This window comes from Phalacrocorax aristotelis, chromosome Z, assembly GCF_949628215.1.
Source record: "Phalacrocorax aristotelis chromosome Z, bGulAri2.1, whole genome shotgun sequence".
Taxonomy (NCBI): domain Eukaryota; kingdom Metazoa; phylum Chordata; class Aves; order Suliformes; family Phalacrocoracidae; genus Phalacrocorax; species Phalacrocorax aristotelis.
The window spans coordinates 68,564,527-68,584,868 of NC_134311.1; the positions used below are offsets into that span (position 1 = coordinate 68,564,527).

The window sequence follows — 20,342 nt, forward strand, 5'->3', positions numbered from 1 at the left end:
TTGCAAAATGTTAATTCTGAATATTTCTGTCTGGACTCAAAAAGCCCTGCATCCTTGTCCTGTTTAAATTCTGGTGAACACAAAGAATACTAAGTATCACTAGTAAAATGTTTCTAATGTATCTCAAGATGCTAAATACCCTACTAAAGCAGTGGGATGCTGGTATCAATGTTATTCAGCAACTTTGGACTTTTATTCCTTTGGGCCTGCCAACAAAACGCAAATATTAAATCCAGGAGCTGTAGTATTATTAGTAGTATCTGGAGACTGTTGCACACTCCAAAAGTAATTGAGTGAAATAGACTAAGATGGGAAACCTGAATATCAGCATCTATCAAACCTGACCTAATATGCTGTTATTTTCTACACCTGAATAGTATTACGCGCTCCTTCCACATTTTTGGTGTATCCCCCTGAAGGCTTGAAATCTTTCAGAATTTCAATGCTTAGAGGAGATTTATGGAAAGTTTCTGACTAAGATGTAGCAGAACAAATCTCCATGGAGGTCAGATACTCTCAACTTGGAAATGAAACATGCTAAAATATTTTAAGATTTGGACTGTGGTTAGAGGAGACAGCTGAGCTGTTCGAACAGCAGGATGACACAGAAAAGCCCGATTCCACTCCCTTGCCTACTCACATCCAACCTGTGATAATTTCTTCTTTGTGTCAGTTCTAGTCTGATCTCTCAGTAAGCCAATTCTACTTTTTAATTGACAGAAAACTTATCAAGCAAAAAAAGTGGCCATTTATGGGTAAAGGCTACGGACATGAATCAGGTCACTGACTGATGAATGCCAGAGAGGGCAAAACACTGAGACTGGAACCACACAGCTGCAGAAGGAGGGATGGGATTGCCTTTTTAAGTGACAGAGAGGTGTTTAAGTGGAAATAGAAATTTTCTAGAAGTTCTCACAAAAGGGTTTTTAATTCAGTCCTGACAACAATGTTAAAATCCTGACTAACACTGTACATCAAACACTTCTAATTATTTTTTTAATGTGTACAGTTATATGTTTATTTTTATTATAGTCTTTCAGTAGAAAAAAACCTTATGTAAAAATTCCTTAATGCAAATGTCTGAAGGGTGCAATTATGCTGGACTTGAGTTCATACAGATTAGACAAACATGAACAAGCAAGCTGCCTAATGAGGACTGAAATGAAAACCTGATTTTCTACCAGATTTCCTATTAATTTCCTACATTCCCTAGACACATCATAACTAACTTTGTCCTGACTCTCCTCCATTACTGTCAGGTTCTCATTCCTACCTATATGACTATGTCAAAAGCAACATGTGATATAGCTGTTAGCCAGTGTTAGATGTGTGCTGCCTGGCGGGTTGGCTGCTGCCTGTTGGAACAGGCCACGAGCCAAGTCATAAACTGCTTTTCTTTCAGCAGCACCACAGACTTGATTTGCCTGAGAATCACCCCCCTCATGTTAAATTAGCTTGGAGCTGGCCATTGGGCTCCAAAATTATGACAAGTGACTGAGAAGATGTTAGTCAGCTACAGGGAGAAAGCGCAGTCACATGAAGTTTCTTACCTTTAAAAATCCCAGTTAGAAATTAGGTCCTAACAAGCATATTCCTTCTTTTTTTGTCTTAATTCTGGAATTCTGTCCCAGCAGGAAGATGCCTTTAATTCTTTATTATATAGGTCTCTTTAGGGGTATAATATGGGTTTTAGGACCTCACTTAGTGAAGTCCATTTCCATCTCGGCTACCAGACTGATATACAGAGATGCAGATTTTATCTGTTGACTCATCTGTTGACTTAAGTATTCAGAAATGTTACTAGGGAGAAGAGGCTTTTCAGAACCCTCTCTAGAGCAGTGGAAAAATGGTTTATTTACAGTGAGAATCAAAATGGATATCTGAGCAACAGGAATCAGAGCAACTTTCTTTGCTCTGGGACAGTCACTTGAGCTAGTCTTTCATTGCTGCTAAATGAGGTTAGGGATAACTCTGTGAATGTGTCTGTCTTCTTATGCCCAAAGCTATCTATCAAAAGTCATACAAATGTTCTTAGTGAAGCAAAAGAAATTAAGGAAAACCAAATACAGGAAATGCAAAGGAGATATCTGTTAAGGAAAAAGTGTAGGTTGAGGTTTATTCTTGTTAGTGCTTTTTCAGATGACACTGAAAGCAAAATACAAGATTGTTTGACCACCACAAAACAATTTTTCTGTGTCTAACAGTGAAAATGGCAACTGTTTATAGGAAGTGACAGGAGGAAGGACCATCTTCAAGATGATAGAAAATGTGAAGGGTTTTGAAATAGGTGAGTTAATAGCAGAGTTGACTATCACTGCTCTGTAGAGAAACTGGTGATAAGAGATCATTTTGTGAGCTTTTATGAGATACCTACTGTCGGGCAGATCTCTGTCTTGGTGGGAATCAGAGTTATCAGCTGTTCATGTAGCTCAAACTGACATTTTAATGTCACAGTGTGATTCTGCAGATCTGTGTTCTTTTGCAATATTCAGTAACGGGAGAAATTAGACAAACAGCTCATATAACAGATTGTAGGCTGAGGGGGCTCAGAAGAGCTGGTTGTGTTTTACTAGAATTCCACACACCTACACAGATAATCTGTGATGTGCTAGACAACATCACCGAAGTTATAATTTTTCCTTAAGTTCATGTACAGAGAACAAATAAGGAGTGAGGTAAATATAATTTGAAACACAGTCATACTAATATCATTCTGTGAACAACCTTATCTGCAAGTAAAATATAAAAATAATGGCATTTCTGGATTTTTTTACAAGACACGGTAATGCGCAACATGAATTTTAATTAAGTTATCTCATTATGAAATAGGCAATATAATTACTTTACTGCATAATATAATGAATTAGTTGTTTACACTTTTATTATTATTTTGTTTTCATTAGCAGTGCAAAATACCCACAGTCATTTGACTTGAAGATTGCTTGACTTTTCGAGAAACAACATTATAACATGGCAGTAGCATATTCCAGTGGTTAACTTGCAGGCAAGGTAATTGTATGGGCAACTGCTCTGAAAACTCATAATTTACTGTCAGTACTCTGAGATAGTATAATTAGCACTGCCTCTGCTATGTCTGCATGATGATGATGTAGTGTTTAAGTGAATGGTAATTTTAAAAACAGCAAGTTTGCTTAAATGCAAGCCTAAAAATGAAAATAGGTTAAAATAAGGCAGTGATATCCCATCTTCCTAATTATTTTTTCCTTTCATTTCCATATGGATATGTGTGAAAGCATTCTAAATTGTCTACAGAAGAACTGATGACACAGGTTAAAAAATATCTTAACTAGCCAAAATTATGACGAAGAATAGACAACATATATTAGTTAGTATTCATGTCTGGGTGTGTGATTAACACTTCCAATCCCCTTGATAAGGATGAATTCAAGAAAGAAAATTTAATTAAAAATGTATCACAGGAAATGCAGTTATCAGATGAACCTTTCCAGTTCTTAAATATTTCAGCTATTCACAACAGAAAGACCCTTCCCAAATTGTTAGACTGATTCTGTTTCTTTTGATGTCCCAAGTTCACTTGTGTTTCTTTTGTCTTTTAATATATCCCCAGAGTACAGCACAAAGAACAAACAGTTAAAAAGCAGTATCTGCTTAATAAGGAGACTGCTTATGACTGCTTAGCCCCAGGCTAGGTAGCATTTTTGAATTCAGCAAAGAAAGAGAAATGAAGATATAACGGCCAGGGATGAAAGATAAATCCAAAGATTTCTTTAGATATCCCTAAACTGGGGTGATATAGTGGTATAGAGGGAATATTGAACAAAGTAATCTAGTTTTAGGTAAGTGTGGAATATTTATCTGCAGTTAGTATTTTCAGGTTCTCCTATTACTGATAAAAGTCACAAAAGCCCCCAGATGATCTATGCTTAGTGAAGGCAGCAACATGTGTCATATGGAAATAACAAGCATCAGAAAGTATGCTGTTTGGATCTGCTGTTTCCAGTGATCCCTATATGCCACTGATTTAATTGTAGGAGGTCCTGGTATAGAGAAGGTGCCAAAGGGACTTTGGTCTTTCAGAGGGAGAGAAGGATTAACTAGTGAAGAACTCAGTGAAGCTAAAGCCCAACATTCTCCAGATTATTCTTCTTAACTTGACATGTTTATCAAGGCTGGCTCTTTGTACCTGTAGAATTTCCTGGGGCATGGAGCTGAATGCCACCAGCTAAGCCTGAAATGGTTCTGCTAATTCTCAGCTGAAAGGTTTGACTGAAAGGATTCCCTTAGCTTTCCCATGGGCTCTCTTTCTCTCCTACAGGGACTCCTCCTGGCTTCTGGGATCCACAATGGGGGGTCCTTTTTGGAGTGGAAGGGGTATTTTGTTCCACCAGTCTTCCTGTTTCTGGGAAAGAAAATGTGCAAAGGAGGAGGAGGAGAAGAAGAAGAAAGAGGAGGCAGCTTTGTCTGCCTCACAGACTTGCTGGGAAGGAAGAACAGGAAAGGGAATCCAAAGGACCAGAAGACTGAATGAGGAACAGTAGAAAATTTAGGAAGATCCTTCCTAAATAATTCCTAAGGTCCCATAGGTCCTAAGCTCCTAAAGTCCATAGGAAGACCCAAAGGTCTTCCTTTATGACTCTTCTTCTCCCAGCAGCAATCCTGTAACAACTTTCCCAACTCCATCTAGAAGCCCTCTCCACCTTGGTTACCCTATCCACACAGCTCTATTTCATTTTGCAGAAGAGCAATTCCACATCCAGGAAACTAAATTCACTTCATTAAAATTAATTATGCAAAGGGATGTACAATTTTCCACATCTTGGTGTTACAAAATTTGAGTAATAGTTGATATTTTGAGGTCAAAAACTTTGGAAATAATAGTTGACCCTGTGTGTTGGTGGAGCTGCTTTGGGAAGTGCTTGCTGTTGATGGGGAAAAAAAGAGGTTAAAAACTTGCTGTGCATGCTAACACACTCGTTAGAGGACCTGTCTGCTGGCCACGGTGAGATAGAATGAAAAACCTTCCAATGGGTTCCAATGCCGATCTTTATCAGGAAAGAAACCTGCCTAAGGATGCTATAAAACAGAATATAAGCATCTAGCATGTCAAAATATATGATTTGAATGCAAGGTGCATATGGCAGTGATGGTTCCCAGGTATGCAAAGCTGTGGATCAGTATTACATATTTGGTGGATGACTATAAGCAGTAGTCTGTTTTGTGTTTGGGCCACCAAACATGGCATTACAGAAACAGATTAGTGCCAGATGTATCATCCTTCCTCATAAATCTTCTGAGAAACATATGAAAACCTGATGTAAACTTTTGAAAAGGAAGTTATGGATACCTACGAGTCTTACACATACTTGTTTCTCCTATAAAACGTTTTTAGTTTAACAAATCTGCTACAACAGAATAACTTATACCTAAAAATTCTAGGTTTTGCTACCTGTTTCAAAAGGTAATAGTATCAGTATGACAAATTTAAAATTCTGGTGCTTAGTAAGCATATCTGCTGCTGAAAGCCAGAAAAAACTTTTATTAAACATTTCCTGTTTTTTTAATAGTTTTTTGGAAATCCCTTTAAGCTGTAAAGCACATGAGAAATACAATATACTTAATGTAAACAGAATCTACAGAGCATCTTTAATTAAGAACACAGATTTAGGATGGTTAGTCACTGAGTCAAGTTTCCTGTTGCTGTAGGATACTTTCTCAAAAGAATTTTTCAAGCTCTGTCTTAAAACTGATGAGGTAGTTTGTTCCCATGACTCCTCACTGAAGACGTTTCCAGGACCTCACCTTTTAGGTAATGAAGGTTAAAAACCTTACTAATTCACACTTTAAATTCAGTCATAGTGATTTCCATTTCTTCTTGTATAAACATTTTTCTTTATCCTATACAACTCTGTTCCCACTTTGGTTTTAGTGCCTGAATAGTTTTAACATAAAGCTTCTTTCTGATTTATATACCGTGTTCTTTGATAATCCCAGCAACTTCTCTCTCCATTGTGCTCATTTTGCATGAATCTTCCTATGAATATAATGACTCAGATATACTCAGTATTCCAGACAGTCACATTCCTCTGGCTTTATTTCCTCTCTTAGAGTTATGTCACCTAACATACCCTAAAGCTGAATTAGAGGGGTTTAATTTTTTTTCTTTCTGATGATGACTTCCCATCTCAAAGGAGAAATTACTCTTGATTTCTAAATATTTACTTCACATGTGATGAAGAGCTACAAGGAGATAACCAAACATGCCAATGTCTGCAAGAGCCAATTCACTCTGTTGTTGTGACTTTATAGGGTTGCAGTGTGTCAGGGACATACCAACTGGCAACATCATTAATAAAAATATCAGTTATTGAGGCAGGCCCAGTCCTTCAGTAACTTCCATTGCTATCTCCACAAATTTTACAGTTCTTGCAATAAACTTATCCCCTGCTCAACTATTTCACTTTCCTTATATTAAAAACTCTGTTTTACAGAAGTCCGAAGAGAGTAAATGCATCGCACTTCTGTGGCACACCAAAAAAAAAAAAAAAAAAAGAAGAATAAGAGTCCTGTGGAAGAAAGTTGGAAGGTTATTCTGGTACAATCTATATTTCAGAAACCTATGCTATTCTGTTTTTTTTTTTCTTTTTCTTTTTTTTTTTTTAATATAGCTTTCATTTTCATTTATTATGAAGTCTTTACTCTTTCTTTCAAGGTACTTATCTCCTTTAGTACAATTGGGATCAAGCTAATGGGTTAACTGTTTAAATCAATTCCCAAATCCTTTTGAAACTGCAGTTTGAAAGGCACTATGATTGCTTTCACCAGTTACAGATAATAACTTGAGATATTTATTAAAATTATTTGCTGCTAGATCTGTAACTTTATACCCTAATTCTTCCATTATTTTCAGATAAAAAATATATAATTCCCTGACTTTATTACATTAAATACTTTGAATTTTGCTTCTAGTTGAGATATAGACTTTTGTGTTTCAATATTGTTCTTCTGCATTACTGTCGTGGGTTCATCATCATCCTTACTGAAAACAGAGGCATAGCATTTGTTGGTTTTGGACTTGGGTCTAGTTTATCTTTAATCTTGACCAAATCTTTAATCTAGAAAGTCACTGCTTTTTATTGGTCTTTGTTTATATAACTAAAGGAAATGTTACTGTTTCTTTTCAATTCTTCTGCAAGATGTAACTCAGCTGGATTTTGGGAAGTTTCTACTTTATCCTCTTGCTTCTTGACCTCCACTTTTCAGCTTTTTTTTTATTGCTACAGCAATAACTGGCAAATAATATCTTTTCTGTGGGGTCAATATGAAGGAATTAGATTATGGAAGTACACATTCTAGGTTTCACTGGATCTATAATGTCCTCTTAAAATGTAATGTAACTAGTTACTATTATCTTCTCTGTAGAACTGTTAAGGTTAAGGCCAGGCTAATGATAGAGGAATTTGGGAAGAAACATAGACGATGGACATTCCTATGCTCTCCTATCATAGGTGACAGTTTGATTTTATTATTGATGTCACAATCTTGTTGCCTCTGTTTTGAACCTATGCACATTTCTCATGTGACATTCTTGAATATCTTCCAGTCTTTTTAAAGATGATGCATATCTCAGTATCTCACATTTAACATAACACTGTTTTTAAAAAATAAATTCTGTATTGACTTTAATGAAGCTTGCTGTAGACTTAAGAATGCAACATTTTGAAAAACCTTGGTTTTTGATTTGCTGTGCCTGGTGTGTTTTCTTCGTTTCTTATAGCAAATATTCAGATAATATTATTGAAAATGAAGCACAGATTTGGTTGGTTTGGATTTTTTTGACAGCTGGCAGCATACGTAAGATTTGTATCTGCTGTAAGTACAAGTATGCAATATTCCTAAAGAAATTGTTACTACATTTTAATTTCTTCCTTTGTTATGTTTTAGCTGGAAATAACGAAACATTTTTACCTGTTTAAAGCAAGCTTCCACCAGATTGGGAGGGAACATATTTCTGTGAAGAAGAAAGAAAATAACATGTGAAGTAATAAGACTTTAGTAATATCTTAAGCTAATGAAAGAATAGACCAGCTAATTTTCAAAGGAATCCTAAGACACATATGTAATTATGTATACAGGGAGTAAAGCTTTGCATATAGCATTGGCCTGGTTAGCTTTATTAGGGTGAAATGTAGTAGGATTGAGTATATCCTGGCAATTGCAATCTCTGTATCCAATATTGTATAGCAGGTCTGGTTATGGAGCAGAATATTAGCTAAATTACCAAATGAACAAAGCTCTGTGGATCAGTGCTGACTTTTGATTTTTTCTTTATTAATGCTTTCTGAATCCATATTAATAAAGAAGTTATAATTATTTAATGCATTTCTATTTCTCAAATAATTTTTGCCATCATGTAGCCTAGTACATCATTACATTTGCCACTTGATTTAAGGTCTTGTCATGGTTAAGGAATAAATACACCTGAAGTTTCAGTATTCTTTGGTAATAACACATACACATATAAGTTTGTGTACACTTGCTACATATGGGGGTTTGTTTCTTTGCTTTCCAGAAAGGTGACATTGCTGAGGGAATTAGAAGGAGCCTAACTGAATAAATCTTGAGGAATCCAAGTGCAAACCTCTTCATGGGTCTTTCTGAAGTCCCCCTTCCTGGCAGCATGACTCTTGGAGGCCTTTCTCCATGTCTCTGGCTTCTCCAAATGGGTTAGTGGAACACAAAATTTTGGTGGCTTTACCTGTGGAAAAGCTCCCGAGTTCAAAACCTCAGCTTCCCTACTCCCTGGAATACATCTGTGACATATCAGCTCTACAAAAGAGGCATTGCAGAGTCTCTGAGCAAGGAGAAAACAAGAATTTATATCTGTGCCCCTCTATGTCAAGCACTTTACTTGCCGGTTCCTGGAATCTATTTCCCATCCATACAATTTAACAAGTTGAGTAGATGCACCTAGATTGGTGGCTACAATTCAAAATTAAGATGAATAGCTAAATCAGGGGTTCAAGTGAAGTGAGAAAACTGTCAAAAGTTGGAAGTAAAGGAAAGCAGAGGGATTTGGCAATAAGGATTGTGCTATGGAAGGAGGGGGAAAGACCCATGCAGATAGCAGAACAGAAGTCTTTCTTTTGTGCGTGAAAGAATTTTTCTTTGAATATTAAAAGCAGTTTCTTCCCTTGCAACAGCTTGATTTGAAAATAAATCCATGTATTCTTTTGTTGCGTTGTAGGTGTTAGAGATATTGGTATTGCATATTTGAAAGAAATTTGGCTAGTTTATGCAGTCACTGTCTAAAATTCTCTACTTTTGTTCTTGTGTGAATTGAAATATTACTGACATTGCTATTGGTACAGAAAATGTGCAATATCATAGCCATACCTGATTAAATCAAGAAAGGCATCTGCTGCTGTCACTTGTACAATTTTGCCTTCTCTGTGCATGTTTTCTTTAGTACCTTTCCCAGGGTGGATGATGACCACAATGATTATACCAATCAGTACAGCAATGATCGTAGTACTCATGTAGTAGACTACTGCTCGGACTCCCATCTTCCCTGATGCTTTACTATCCAGGGCAGCAATTCCTAGTAAATTTAAGCACAAGTACATTCACCTTGTACAGTTGTGAGTAAAGAGTATAAACTCAGCATGATGAAAACTGTTTTGTGGGAAGAGTTTTGATAATCAGTATATTTAAAGCTACCCAAGGTAAGCTGCCCCACTTTGCAGCTCATACTGCCACTGCCTTCCCATCCAACCCCTAATGCTTGTTATTACATAATTTTCTATTACAAGAGTTACAGCTTTCTGTGCTTTATTAACACTTTGTTAAAAACAAAGATTATTGGTCTGATGCAGTGTGGCACTTCATGTATTCCAGTGACTCAATAAATGGTTTTTGATGACCATAATTACCATAATCTGAAAAACGTGCCTTAGAAATGTGCTGCACCTAATTTGTGATAGTAAGAAAGAAAACAGAGTACCCTAAAGTAATGTTGATAATATTTGCTACAATTAATGCGTATGAAGAGTTTTCTTCAATTCCTAATGGAATGACCTCAGTTTACCTCTGTCCCAAGCCATGGGAGTTTAAAACAGATTAAAAGCTGTTAGCTTTTTTCAGAAAATCCTTACTATTGTATGAATAAGTGCTTAGAGTCTTTTATAAGCTTTGCAAAACTTGCGACATTAATCCTAATTCTTGGCTCGTCTTAATGCATCTGATCTAATGTGAATACTAGGGTGCTCACTATGGCATCTGCTAAAGTGTTTGTTCATCAGACTGCACCAACAGGGCTGCACTGTGTTTTTTAAATGAAGGTGCAGTTCTGCCAGGGAAAAAGTTCTGAATCTCTAAGGAGCATCTCGTGTGGACTGTTAGAAATGGAAATGTTCTTTCTCTTTCCAAGCAGGTGCAGTTAGTCTTCTCCTTAAAATGCCCTTTTGCTCCTTCTTAAAACTTCAAGTAGTCAATAACTTCCCCATACTTCTTCTGGAGAGCAACGCCGCCTGTCTCAAAACAGTGCTGATGCTTCCTGTTGGAATCATGCTTTCAAAGTGCAGAATAATAGAAGAGGTCAGGAAAGGACCTCTTTGATTTATCATCTCCTTCTAAGGAGCCCTTATGGCACTGTCTAATCCAGGCTTCTGTGGACTGCCTACACATTATCTAGATGCTATCTTTGAACATATAAAATATAATGAAAGTTGACCACCTTCTGCTCTGGGTACCTGTCTTAGAGGAGAAAGCATTTAAAATAAGACAACAGGACTGCATTAAAATAAATAATACAGGAACATAAAACTAGAATCATGACTTGGCAAAACTAAATGTTTTCTCAAATCTTCTAAAGGAGGAAATATGTGCCACTGGAGTTACAGTGACAGTACTCTAGTCACTGATGTAACTGAGATCAAGACTCTGTTCCAGCACCTGATCAAATCTTCGAAGTATAAAACCAATCACACGCTTCATACTTACCCTTTCATTTCAGCTAGTATTTGCCTTTCAGGAGAAACCATTAGAGTCAGTAAGATTTGTACCCACAAAATTAATTGCAAAGGGAGATCACTAGATTTGCACCCTGAATTGCTTGATTTACATGTGGCATTATAGTGGAAGAATAAAGTGTTACTGGCACAGTAAGAAACTGAAAATGGAAATCCAACATTTGAAGCACTTGATCCTTCATGTCTCTGGTCAGCTTTTCCATCTGTAAAACCATATGATAATGCTTGTGGTAAGTTTACATTTATGTTTTGAAATTCTGTGAGTAAAATGGTAAATACTAGCAAGTAATAAATAGTTTTCTTATCTTTACAAATAGAAAGTAATTCCTGTAGCTCTCTTGTTGGTGGATGGAGGAGAGGGTTTTCTGACAGCCCTTAAAATTATGCAAATACAAAATAATGCAAATATAATTAATGCTTAAAAATAAAGTCAATAATTTTTGAGATTTCAGATCTGCTACTAAGTTGCACAATGTTTATATCAGACAGCATTTTTTCAAAATTTTATTTTTGAAGTATCAGTATGTAACTTAAAATGAAGCATAATTTAAAAAGTGAAAAATGAATGCATGCATACTAGTCTAGTCCAGTCAGCTTTATCTTAGTATATTTTAATTGCTATTTTATGTTCTTACTTGCTATTTCTAAAGCAGCAGCAATGGGTTGTTTATGTTCTTCGTTTTAGCTAAGATCAACTTTAAACTTGGTTTACATCCCCAGCATGAGAAGGTTAACCTATATAGCTTGTTAGGAAGGTTTGGAAATGCACAGATGTAGGTCAGTCAGTTCCCAGTATCCTGTCCTTGCCAGGTAATAGACTGAGGACGAGATACTAAGCACTGTCAGTCTAGGGGGCTCACAGGCATAAATACTTATTGCTTTAACCAAGCTTGATCTTCCTTCATACTCCACACTTGATAACAGTCTGAGTCTCCTACCCAAAAATCACTAGGAGTCACTGTAGGGCATACCTTACCACTAAAGACTGCTGTGTTGAGGGATTAGATCTTGTGATCCTATTTCTTTCTTGGACTGACTCTGCGATTGAGTGGTGAACCACGTGCACGTGCTACGTCAGGGAGCAAGAGTCATGCTCCTCTCTTTATAAGCTGCTTTCCAGCTTCTTTTCCTATTATGCACTCTGGCTGTGACTACATGGCCCCCTATTTTAGGTTGCTCAGTCTCATTCCTGCTCTTGCTTTTCACATGACTTCTCAGCTTGAAAGTAAGGAACAGCAGTTCCTGTCTTCTTGAGCTCTAACTGCTCGTGGCATTCAAAGCAGAAGGAAGACAGGCCTAAGTATGAACAAAAGCTATATGAGGAGGAAGCAAGTTCTCACCTCAGAGCCCTTACTGGGCAGCTGCTGGGCAGCCTTCTCTCCCTCTGAAGTTAATGGGAATTCAGGGAACTCACAAAAAGGATACTTGGTACTGTCCAGGGCTGAAACTGCAAAAGCTTCTGGCATACCAACAACAAGAATTATCTAAAAAAATATTTTAAATCTGTTTCTAAAACATGAGAAAATGAAGGGGTTTGTTTTCTTTACATTTTAAGACATTGACAAAATTTCTTAGAGCTGAATGGGACTCTGGAAAGTCCTTAATGCAGAAGCAATAAAGTTTTCTCCAAAGCTTTTATTTGTCACAGACCATTGTATCCTCAGTGGGTCCTTTCACAGCCAGCCAGCAAAACGCCCGTTGTCCTGTGGGAGATGTATGTGCCCCTTTCATACTGCTTGCTGCTCTCTCCTCCACACGGGTGCTGGCTCCATCACCTCTGCCTCCTCTCTTCCTCTCCGCTCCCCTTCCCCAAGGGGCCTGGGAAACTTTGCTGTGCCACCGGTCCCCACGCACAGGGATGCCTTGAAGTTGTCAAGGCAACCCGGAGCAGAGTGCCTGTAATTTCTCCCAGCGTGTGCATGCACACAACATGAATGGGAATGATTTTTCGAGTATTCATGGGGAGGGTGGGAGGTGAAGAAGGGGGAAGGGAAGCGAAGAAAGAAGGGGGCAGGCGTAAGTCTCTAAAACTGCAAACAAGCCCAAGCCCTTACCCCTTTCTTCTCCTTTCACCTACTCTTTCCCTCTCTTGATAAGTAAGTGAGGAATCAGTCATACTGTGGGTGAAATTCAGACGTGACAAGGAGTTCTCCAGAGTGTCAGGCCAAAAACCAAAGCACTACATTGTTTTTTAACAAAGGTCTTAGAGCAGAAGTGAAAATATTTTAGGATGTAGAAAAGGCAGCAAGCAAGTAAGTATGTAATTGCAAGAGAAGGAGAAAGAGAGAGAAAGGATGCGGGGAAAAGGAGAAAAAAAAATCTAGTTAGAACAACCTGTTAAAAATTCTGAATTGTTAATCTGATGGTTCTGGTTGTTCACCTAAATTGTTCCTGGTTCTGCAAATCAGCATGAACTAATGATGCAGCAACTTTCCTGAACAGCTACTATACTATGACTGGTTTTGTGTCAATTATATTTTTATATTGTACTTATGATTCTAGATTTTACAGAATTCTAGAATTTACAAATCCAGAGTTGCTTCTATTGTTTTTAATTTTCTTGACATTGAAAGTATGTTGTACATAATCTGTGTGTAATCTTGGATTATACTAGGATGCACTAATGCAGAGGGATGGTACTGTACTCCTCAGTAAGATCAAAACTAAAATATACTGAGCATCGTTTCTTTAGATAACATTCTAAAAGCCAAAAAGCAGAGCCTATGCTAAAAAATCCTACAACTTCAGAAAACTTTCTCACTTTAATTAGCCCAACTGCATCAACTGATTTTTTCAGAGTGGTACAATGTCCTCAAGTCATAAGTTATGAGCTATTTCAGTCTGAGGTATGAGTTTAATCACATACCTAATTTTCCTGTTACAGTACCTAAGAGTTTCTGCCTGTGGGAATTTTTTTTTAGAAAGAAGGAATACACATATTTACACTATTAGACCTAATATGCATGTTTATCACAATGGTAACTAGTTGGCAGCTGGTATGACTGAGGCCTTACTTCTGTGTGTAAACTCCTAGTAAGCAAAGCACTCTTGGAGTTATATTGTCCATAACGTTAATCACTAAATAATGTGGTTTGCTGAATCAGGGCCCATAACTAGCAGTTTTTAAATGGACCTTTTTCTTTACACTCAACAGTAAAGAGAATGTCACTAAAACAACTGAGCCAGGAGCAAGATTCACTTTCTTTAGTCTTTCCTAAAAAAAAAAGTCAGTACTTAGGACTGATCCTAGTACCTTCAGTGATTTTATAATTTGTCAGAGCAATGGAGACTCTGTCACTGGGGGAGGGTGTGCGTATGTAAGTGTGTGCATATGTACATGTGTAAAATTTCAGTTTGAAAACAATTAAAATGCTCTGTTACTGCTTTTTATGTTGAAAGTCCCCGTTTCTGAAATCTTTTTGCTGCCCTTAAAAACTTTTGTTAAAAATAAGTTTAAATGTTTGCTTTCCTATACTAAAATCTTCTGGTTTTAGCAAGAGAATCCAACATTTTGCCCACAATATATTTAATTTTTAGTTTCTTTAAAATTACTTTTGATGCATAATGATGAATATTTTAAATATAGCATAGAGTAGTTCAGCTGGAACGGAACTACAATGACAACCTAGCCCAGTTGCCTGACCGCTTCAGGGCTGACCAAAAGTTAAAGCATATTATTAAGGGCACTGTACAAATGCCAATTAAACGCTGTCAGGCTTGGGGCATTGACCACCTCTCTTGGAAAGCCTATTGCAGTGTTTGACCACCCCCTTGGTAAAGAAATGCTTCCTAACATCCAGTCTAAACCTCCCCTGGTGCAGCTTTGAACTATTCCCACACATTCTGTCACTGGATCCCAGGGAGAAGAGACCAGCACCTCCCTCTCCACTTCCCCTCCTCAGGAAGCTCTAGAGTGTGATGCAGTCACCCCTGAGTCTCCTTTTCTCCAAACTAGACAAGGCCAAAGTCCTCAGCCCCTCCTCATAAGATAAAAGTAATCCTGCTCAGAACGAGAGGAGCCACAGGTCAGAGCCCTGGTACAGGCACTTGGCTGAGGAGCCACTAGTGTGAAGCTGCCATCTGTGGGCATATGACTGAATGCCTCTAAGTCAGAATCCTGCTGAGACACAGCGATATGTTGCAAATGTATAAAATGATGAACCAGTTCTGAATGAATGTGTAGAACAAACTGTACATTCTGATCCTCATACATATTAACTACTGGAAATAAAAAAGACAGGATTTCTATGATCATGATGAATTCTTTCCATATTCAACATATTAGAACTGAATCGATGGCACTTCCTTGCTAATGCAGATTGTTATATAAATTTCCTGTAGATGTTTTGGACTCTGTTTAAAAACAAAACATTATGAACAGAGCATATTTTTATTGCTAATTATTTTCCTATTAATATTTTTATGGTCTCTTCATTAGGAAATTGCAGTCGCTTGTTAAGGGCTCCTATGGTGGAACAGAAATAATGGCAACTGTTGACTCAGGAGTGTTGCCCTAATTTTGTTTCTTTAAGGTTGTCTTTCATTCCCCTAATGAAGCAGTCTTAAATGGGCTACTCCCAACCCCCTACATCCACTAAGCACTGTGGGATGAGTAAACTCTCAGTGTGAGACCATGAGAACAATCCTTTTTGTGTATGTTGATGAGGATTTGCGGAAATTAATAACACTGTGCAGGGTCACGGTAAAATATGCTGACAAAAAAATTGTAAAGAAAAGCAACAGTTAGACAAAGACAGTGGATGTATTGCCTGAGTTTAATTACCATGATTAAGCTCTAGATCTTTATTCTGGTAGCTGCTGAGCATTTCCTGAGTGGTGATGAGCATTCCCAGAAAACAAGAGTTAAATAATATTTAAAGCTTTGACAATTAAGCCCTTCACAAGATCAGGTCCAAAATTAGACCAAACTCTAGAGTATTATTTTTAATAGCAGCAGGAGTAAATTGCAAAAAAAAGTTAAATAACATTTTCATAGAACTATAAGCATCGGTGAAGTTAATTATGATTAAATCAATACAGCTAATGACCTCCTAAGGCCACATAAAATACATGCCTGAAATAAAGCTCTGTATGCCTTTTTCTATTAACTGATGGGACAAGCTGCTTCCAAATCTCCCTTTAACTTATCCTTATTTGAATATGGAAATTTAAATAATGAAATCAGGTATTTTGTTAATTTTTCCAGATCCAGTAAGAACACTGGGCAAATATCTCACAGGAAAATTAGCAGTTGAATTTGATCCAAAATTACGTGACCGTGAGTAAGCTAAGCTGACTAATGAAATCCATGTCTGTGATATAGTAATGCAATTTAATGAGCCAATAAAATGGCTGAGAGTGGCTCCTAAAGGAAGAGACCTGCCCCACAGCTTTGTAGTCCTGCCCCATCCCTTGCCACCAGAAAACTATTAACTTTGGGTTTTGTAGGGTGGGTTTGTCATTCTGAATCATCTCAGAGTTGTGTCATGTGAGCACCAGAACTTGTACAAGGGAAGCAGAAGGAGACTCTGTCTGGGGGCAGAAAACTAGCATGTTGGCAGTGGTTTGCTGTTACTTTAATTTGGCTGTATTATTAAGCTGCATCCTTTGCCCTTTGGTGGCAGTGCTGCTAAAGAAAGTTAAGCATTCCTTATTCCCCCCCTGCTTATCTTTAAGCTGGCTCTGTTCTCACCAGGGAGAGCAAATACCACCCACCATTTGATGACAAGGGGAGAGCAAGGGTGTGTGAAAGAGCACCTGGGCTCAGGAGAGCTTTGGAGGGCCATGGCTACTCAAACCACCACTGCCTTCAAAAAAAATCAGCATAAAAATACACCCTTACACACATGTTCCTGTTACATGTAAGAAAAAAATCTCACTGCATGAGTGAATCAGAGAAATTACAGACTTTTAAGGAAAGGTGGGACTTAAAAACATGTAGAAGAGTCTACATAAGCACTTAAATAAAGCAGTATACCTTTCTTTGTGGATTCTCCACTACCACAGTGATGAGAAAGGTTGTATATGGGGAAAAAAGACCTTTTCTAGAGGATGCTAACCTAACCCTGCCATACATACTTATTTCTAATATTCATAGAGCGCTTGTTTTGAAATATACCTGAATGTGGATGCTGGATACCTCTCAGTGATTCTGGAGGGTTTTGCACATGCAAAATTTATGGAAACTGGACATTGTGCTCTTTATGTTGGTCCCATACTTCGTGATGGAAACAGCATAAAAATATGCTATCAAATATGTGTAATGTGTGCTACCTTCAAATGTATTTCCTTCATCACTTTCTAACTCTTGTTAAGGGAAAATATTTTGTAATAGATCATGTTTTTTCATCCTTTATCCTCTTGACTGCTACCATATGCTTTTCCAGCCATGATTAATTCATTAGAATGAAAATGTTTGTGAAACCATGGTAAGATAATGCCAGAACATCACTGGCTGGTTTAAATGGTAGAGGTCCAAATAATCTCTAGTGACTGAACAGTGATTTTTACCTTTCAGTTAACCATGAATAACGAAAGACCATTTTGTTGTTATTCATAACTGATACCACTCTTTCAGTGTCACAACTTCACTTTGTGAAACTCTGCTTCATTTCAATGCATCAAGATTAGTTGTTCTCTTATATATATAAAAAAAAGACAGTAATGTATGCGGGAAAGTATCTCCCAGGCCATCAGGTATAGCATCCTGACATAGCAGGCAAATATATTATACAGTCTTGGTTAGAAATTTTTTGAGCTTGACATTCAAATCAGTTGCTCTTTTTCCCCTAACTGTTTTCATGGTAGGGTATTCCACAGCCTTGCTCATTTCTTACTTTGCTTGTTTCCATGCACAAATAACTTGATTGGTCAACAGCGCATTGTCCAGATGGAGATCAGTTACAAGTGGTGTCCCTCAGGGATCCATACTGGGCCCAGTACTATTCATATCTTCGTCAGTGACACAGACAGTGGGATCAAGTGCACCCTCAGCAAGTTTGCAGATGACACTAAGCTGAGGGGTGCCATTGACACGCCTGAGGGATGTGACGTCATCCAGAGGGACCTGCACAAGCTCAAGAAGTGGGCCCACATGAACCTCATGAGGTTCAATAAGGCCAAGCGCAAGGTCCTGCACCTGGGTCAGGGCAACCCCCGGTATCAATACAGCCTAGGGGATTGAAGGGATTGAGAACAGCCCTGCAGAGAATGACTTGGGGGTACTGGTGGATGAAAAGTGGGGCATGAGCCAACAAAGTGCGCTTGCAGCCCAGAAAGCCAACCGTATCCTGGGCTGCATCAAAAGCAGCGTGGCCAGCAGGTCGAGGGAGGTGATTCCACACCTCTGCTCTGCTCTGGTGAGACCCCACCTGCAGTGCTGCGTCCAGCCCTGGAGCCCTCAGCACAGGAAGGGCATGGAGCCACAAAAATGATCTGAGGGATGGAATGCCTCCCCTCTGAGGAAAGGTGGAGAGGGCTTGTTCAGCCTGGAGAAGAGAAGGCTCCAGGGAGGTCTTATTGCAGCCTTTCAGTCCTTAAGGGGGGCTTATAAGAAAGATGGGGACAGACTTTTTAGCAGGGCTTGTTGCCATAGGACAATGGGTAATGGTTTTAAACTAAAAGAGGGTAGATTTAGCCTAGATACAAGGAAGGTATTTTTAACGATAAGGGTGGTGGAATACTGGAACAGGTTGACTGGAAAGGCAATGCCCCATCCCTGGCAACTTTCAAGGTCAGGTTGGGTGGGGCTCTGAGCAACCTGATCTAGTGGAAGATGTCCCTGCTCACTGCAGGGGGGATGGACTAGATGACCTTTAAAGGTGCCTTCCAACAAAAACCATTCTATGATTCTCCCTTTAAATTCTTCTCTGTGTCAGGACAGCATCAGTCAGTGAGGGCGGGGAAGAATTCTGTAAACATCCCAAGACCATGCTTGTTTTTGCTAAATAATTTGTAGACATCAAAGTGTTACAGCTCTCAGTAAAATGATATATTTAAATATGGACACTTACATGATGCATGTATTGAGTGTCAGTGATATTTGTGTTACTACAAGAACCCTCCTGCAAGAATATGCTATACTGTTCTGAAAGGTATAGTTGATTTACTTCTCAGGTTTGCAATATAACAGAATGCATTTGGAGACCAGTAGGAAAGTACATTTCCTGAAGCTCACATCTGCCTGAGAAGGACCCTGCTGTGGGGCTGTTTAGATACCCATTTAACTCTTCACATTATTCCATCTTTTGCTCACAGTATTGGAATGTGCCAAACAATATGCTTTTTGAAGGGAAACTAGGGAGTAATTTATCTTCTTTATGTGTGCTAAGCAGAGCAGGAGGGAGAGGCAAGCAGGGATTCACAGCAAGCCATGGAGCAGTGATTAGTAACAGCTGACAGTCTCAAACCAAGACTCTCTTTCTTTGGTTACCTCATTGTAATAACAGAGTACAAAGGACTGACTGTCTTCAAGCCAAGAATCAGAGACCCAGGAACACAGAAAATAGCAGCTCACCATTTTTTTGGTAACAAAAAACTGCTGCTACCTGCACAGTGCAATTCTAAAAAGACATCCTTTTATGTCCAGACATTTGGACAAAGCTTTCCTGAAAAAGGGATTCTTCTGTTGGGCATAAGGCTGCTTATTTTCTGTGTCAGGAGTGAAAAAACCAGCACATTTGCTTAAGAAAAATCATAACATAACATGGTAAATAATTTCACTTTAATTAGGAAAAAATTAATTGTGGTAGCCGATAAAGCAAAGCACATTAAATTAGCTTGAATCCTACATGACATGTTGTTACAAAACTGAAATAAATATGCTAGTAGTTGGAAGACTGCTACCCTATTCCCCAAGGATGAAAATATTAAGTTTCACTTATTCTGAACATATTGCTAAAAGAGTCTACTTTAAACATGAAACGCACTGCATCCTGGCAAGATACCACTGGTAAAGATACCTTTGCCTTCTGGATGGCGTTAAGCACATTACTTAGTGCTCCATAAAAATCTATATTGCAATTCTTAAAATACATGTGGAAGCTTTTAATCTGGTAAAACACTGGTCTGAGTTTTGGCAGACTGTGCCTGGAGTCCTTCACAGACATGTTTTTGTATGTGCAGCACTCATTAAACAACATTCCACAAATGTGCAGTGCTTCTGCTATCTAACTGGCTGTATACTGTATGATGAAGCTGTAAACTATTTACTACGCTAAATTACTCCTGATCTACTTCAGCTGCTACTGAAAAAATAATATGATGTATTTGAGAATACAAATGTGAGATTAGAGGTATCCATAAAGGAACGGTAGCTAATAATGCAGTCTAATG

At 38.1% G+C, this 20,342-nt stretch overlaps 1 protein-coding gene across 1 annotated transcript in view; it reads right to left on the reverse strand.

The window, feature by feature from the left end:
- The window catches only part of SLC1A3 (solute carrier family 1 member 3), a 70,782-nt gene that overhangs the window by 12,321 nt on the left and 38,119 nt on the right, over window positions 1-20,342 (reverse strand). Inside the window, exons 4-5 of the mRNA XM_075078778.1 lie at window positions 9,376-9,580; window positions 7,948-7,990 (exon numbers count right to left, since the gene is read on the reverse strand). Of these exons, the coding sequence (XP_074934879.1) occupies window positions 7,948-7,990; window positions 9,376-9,580 (248 nt within the window). The remainder of the gene's footprint in view (window positions 1-7,947; window positions 7,991-9,375; window positions 9,581-20,342) is intronic.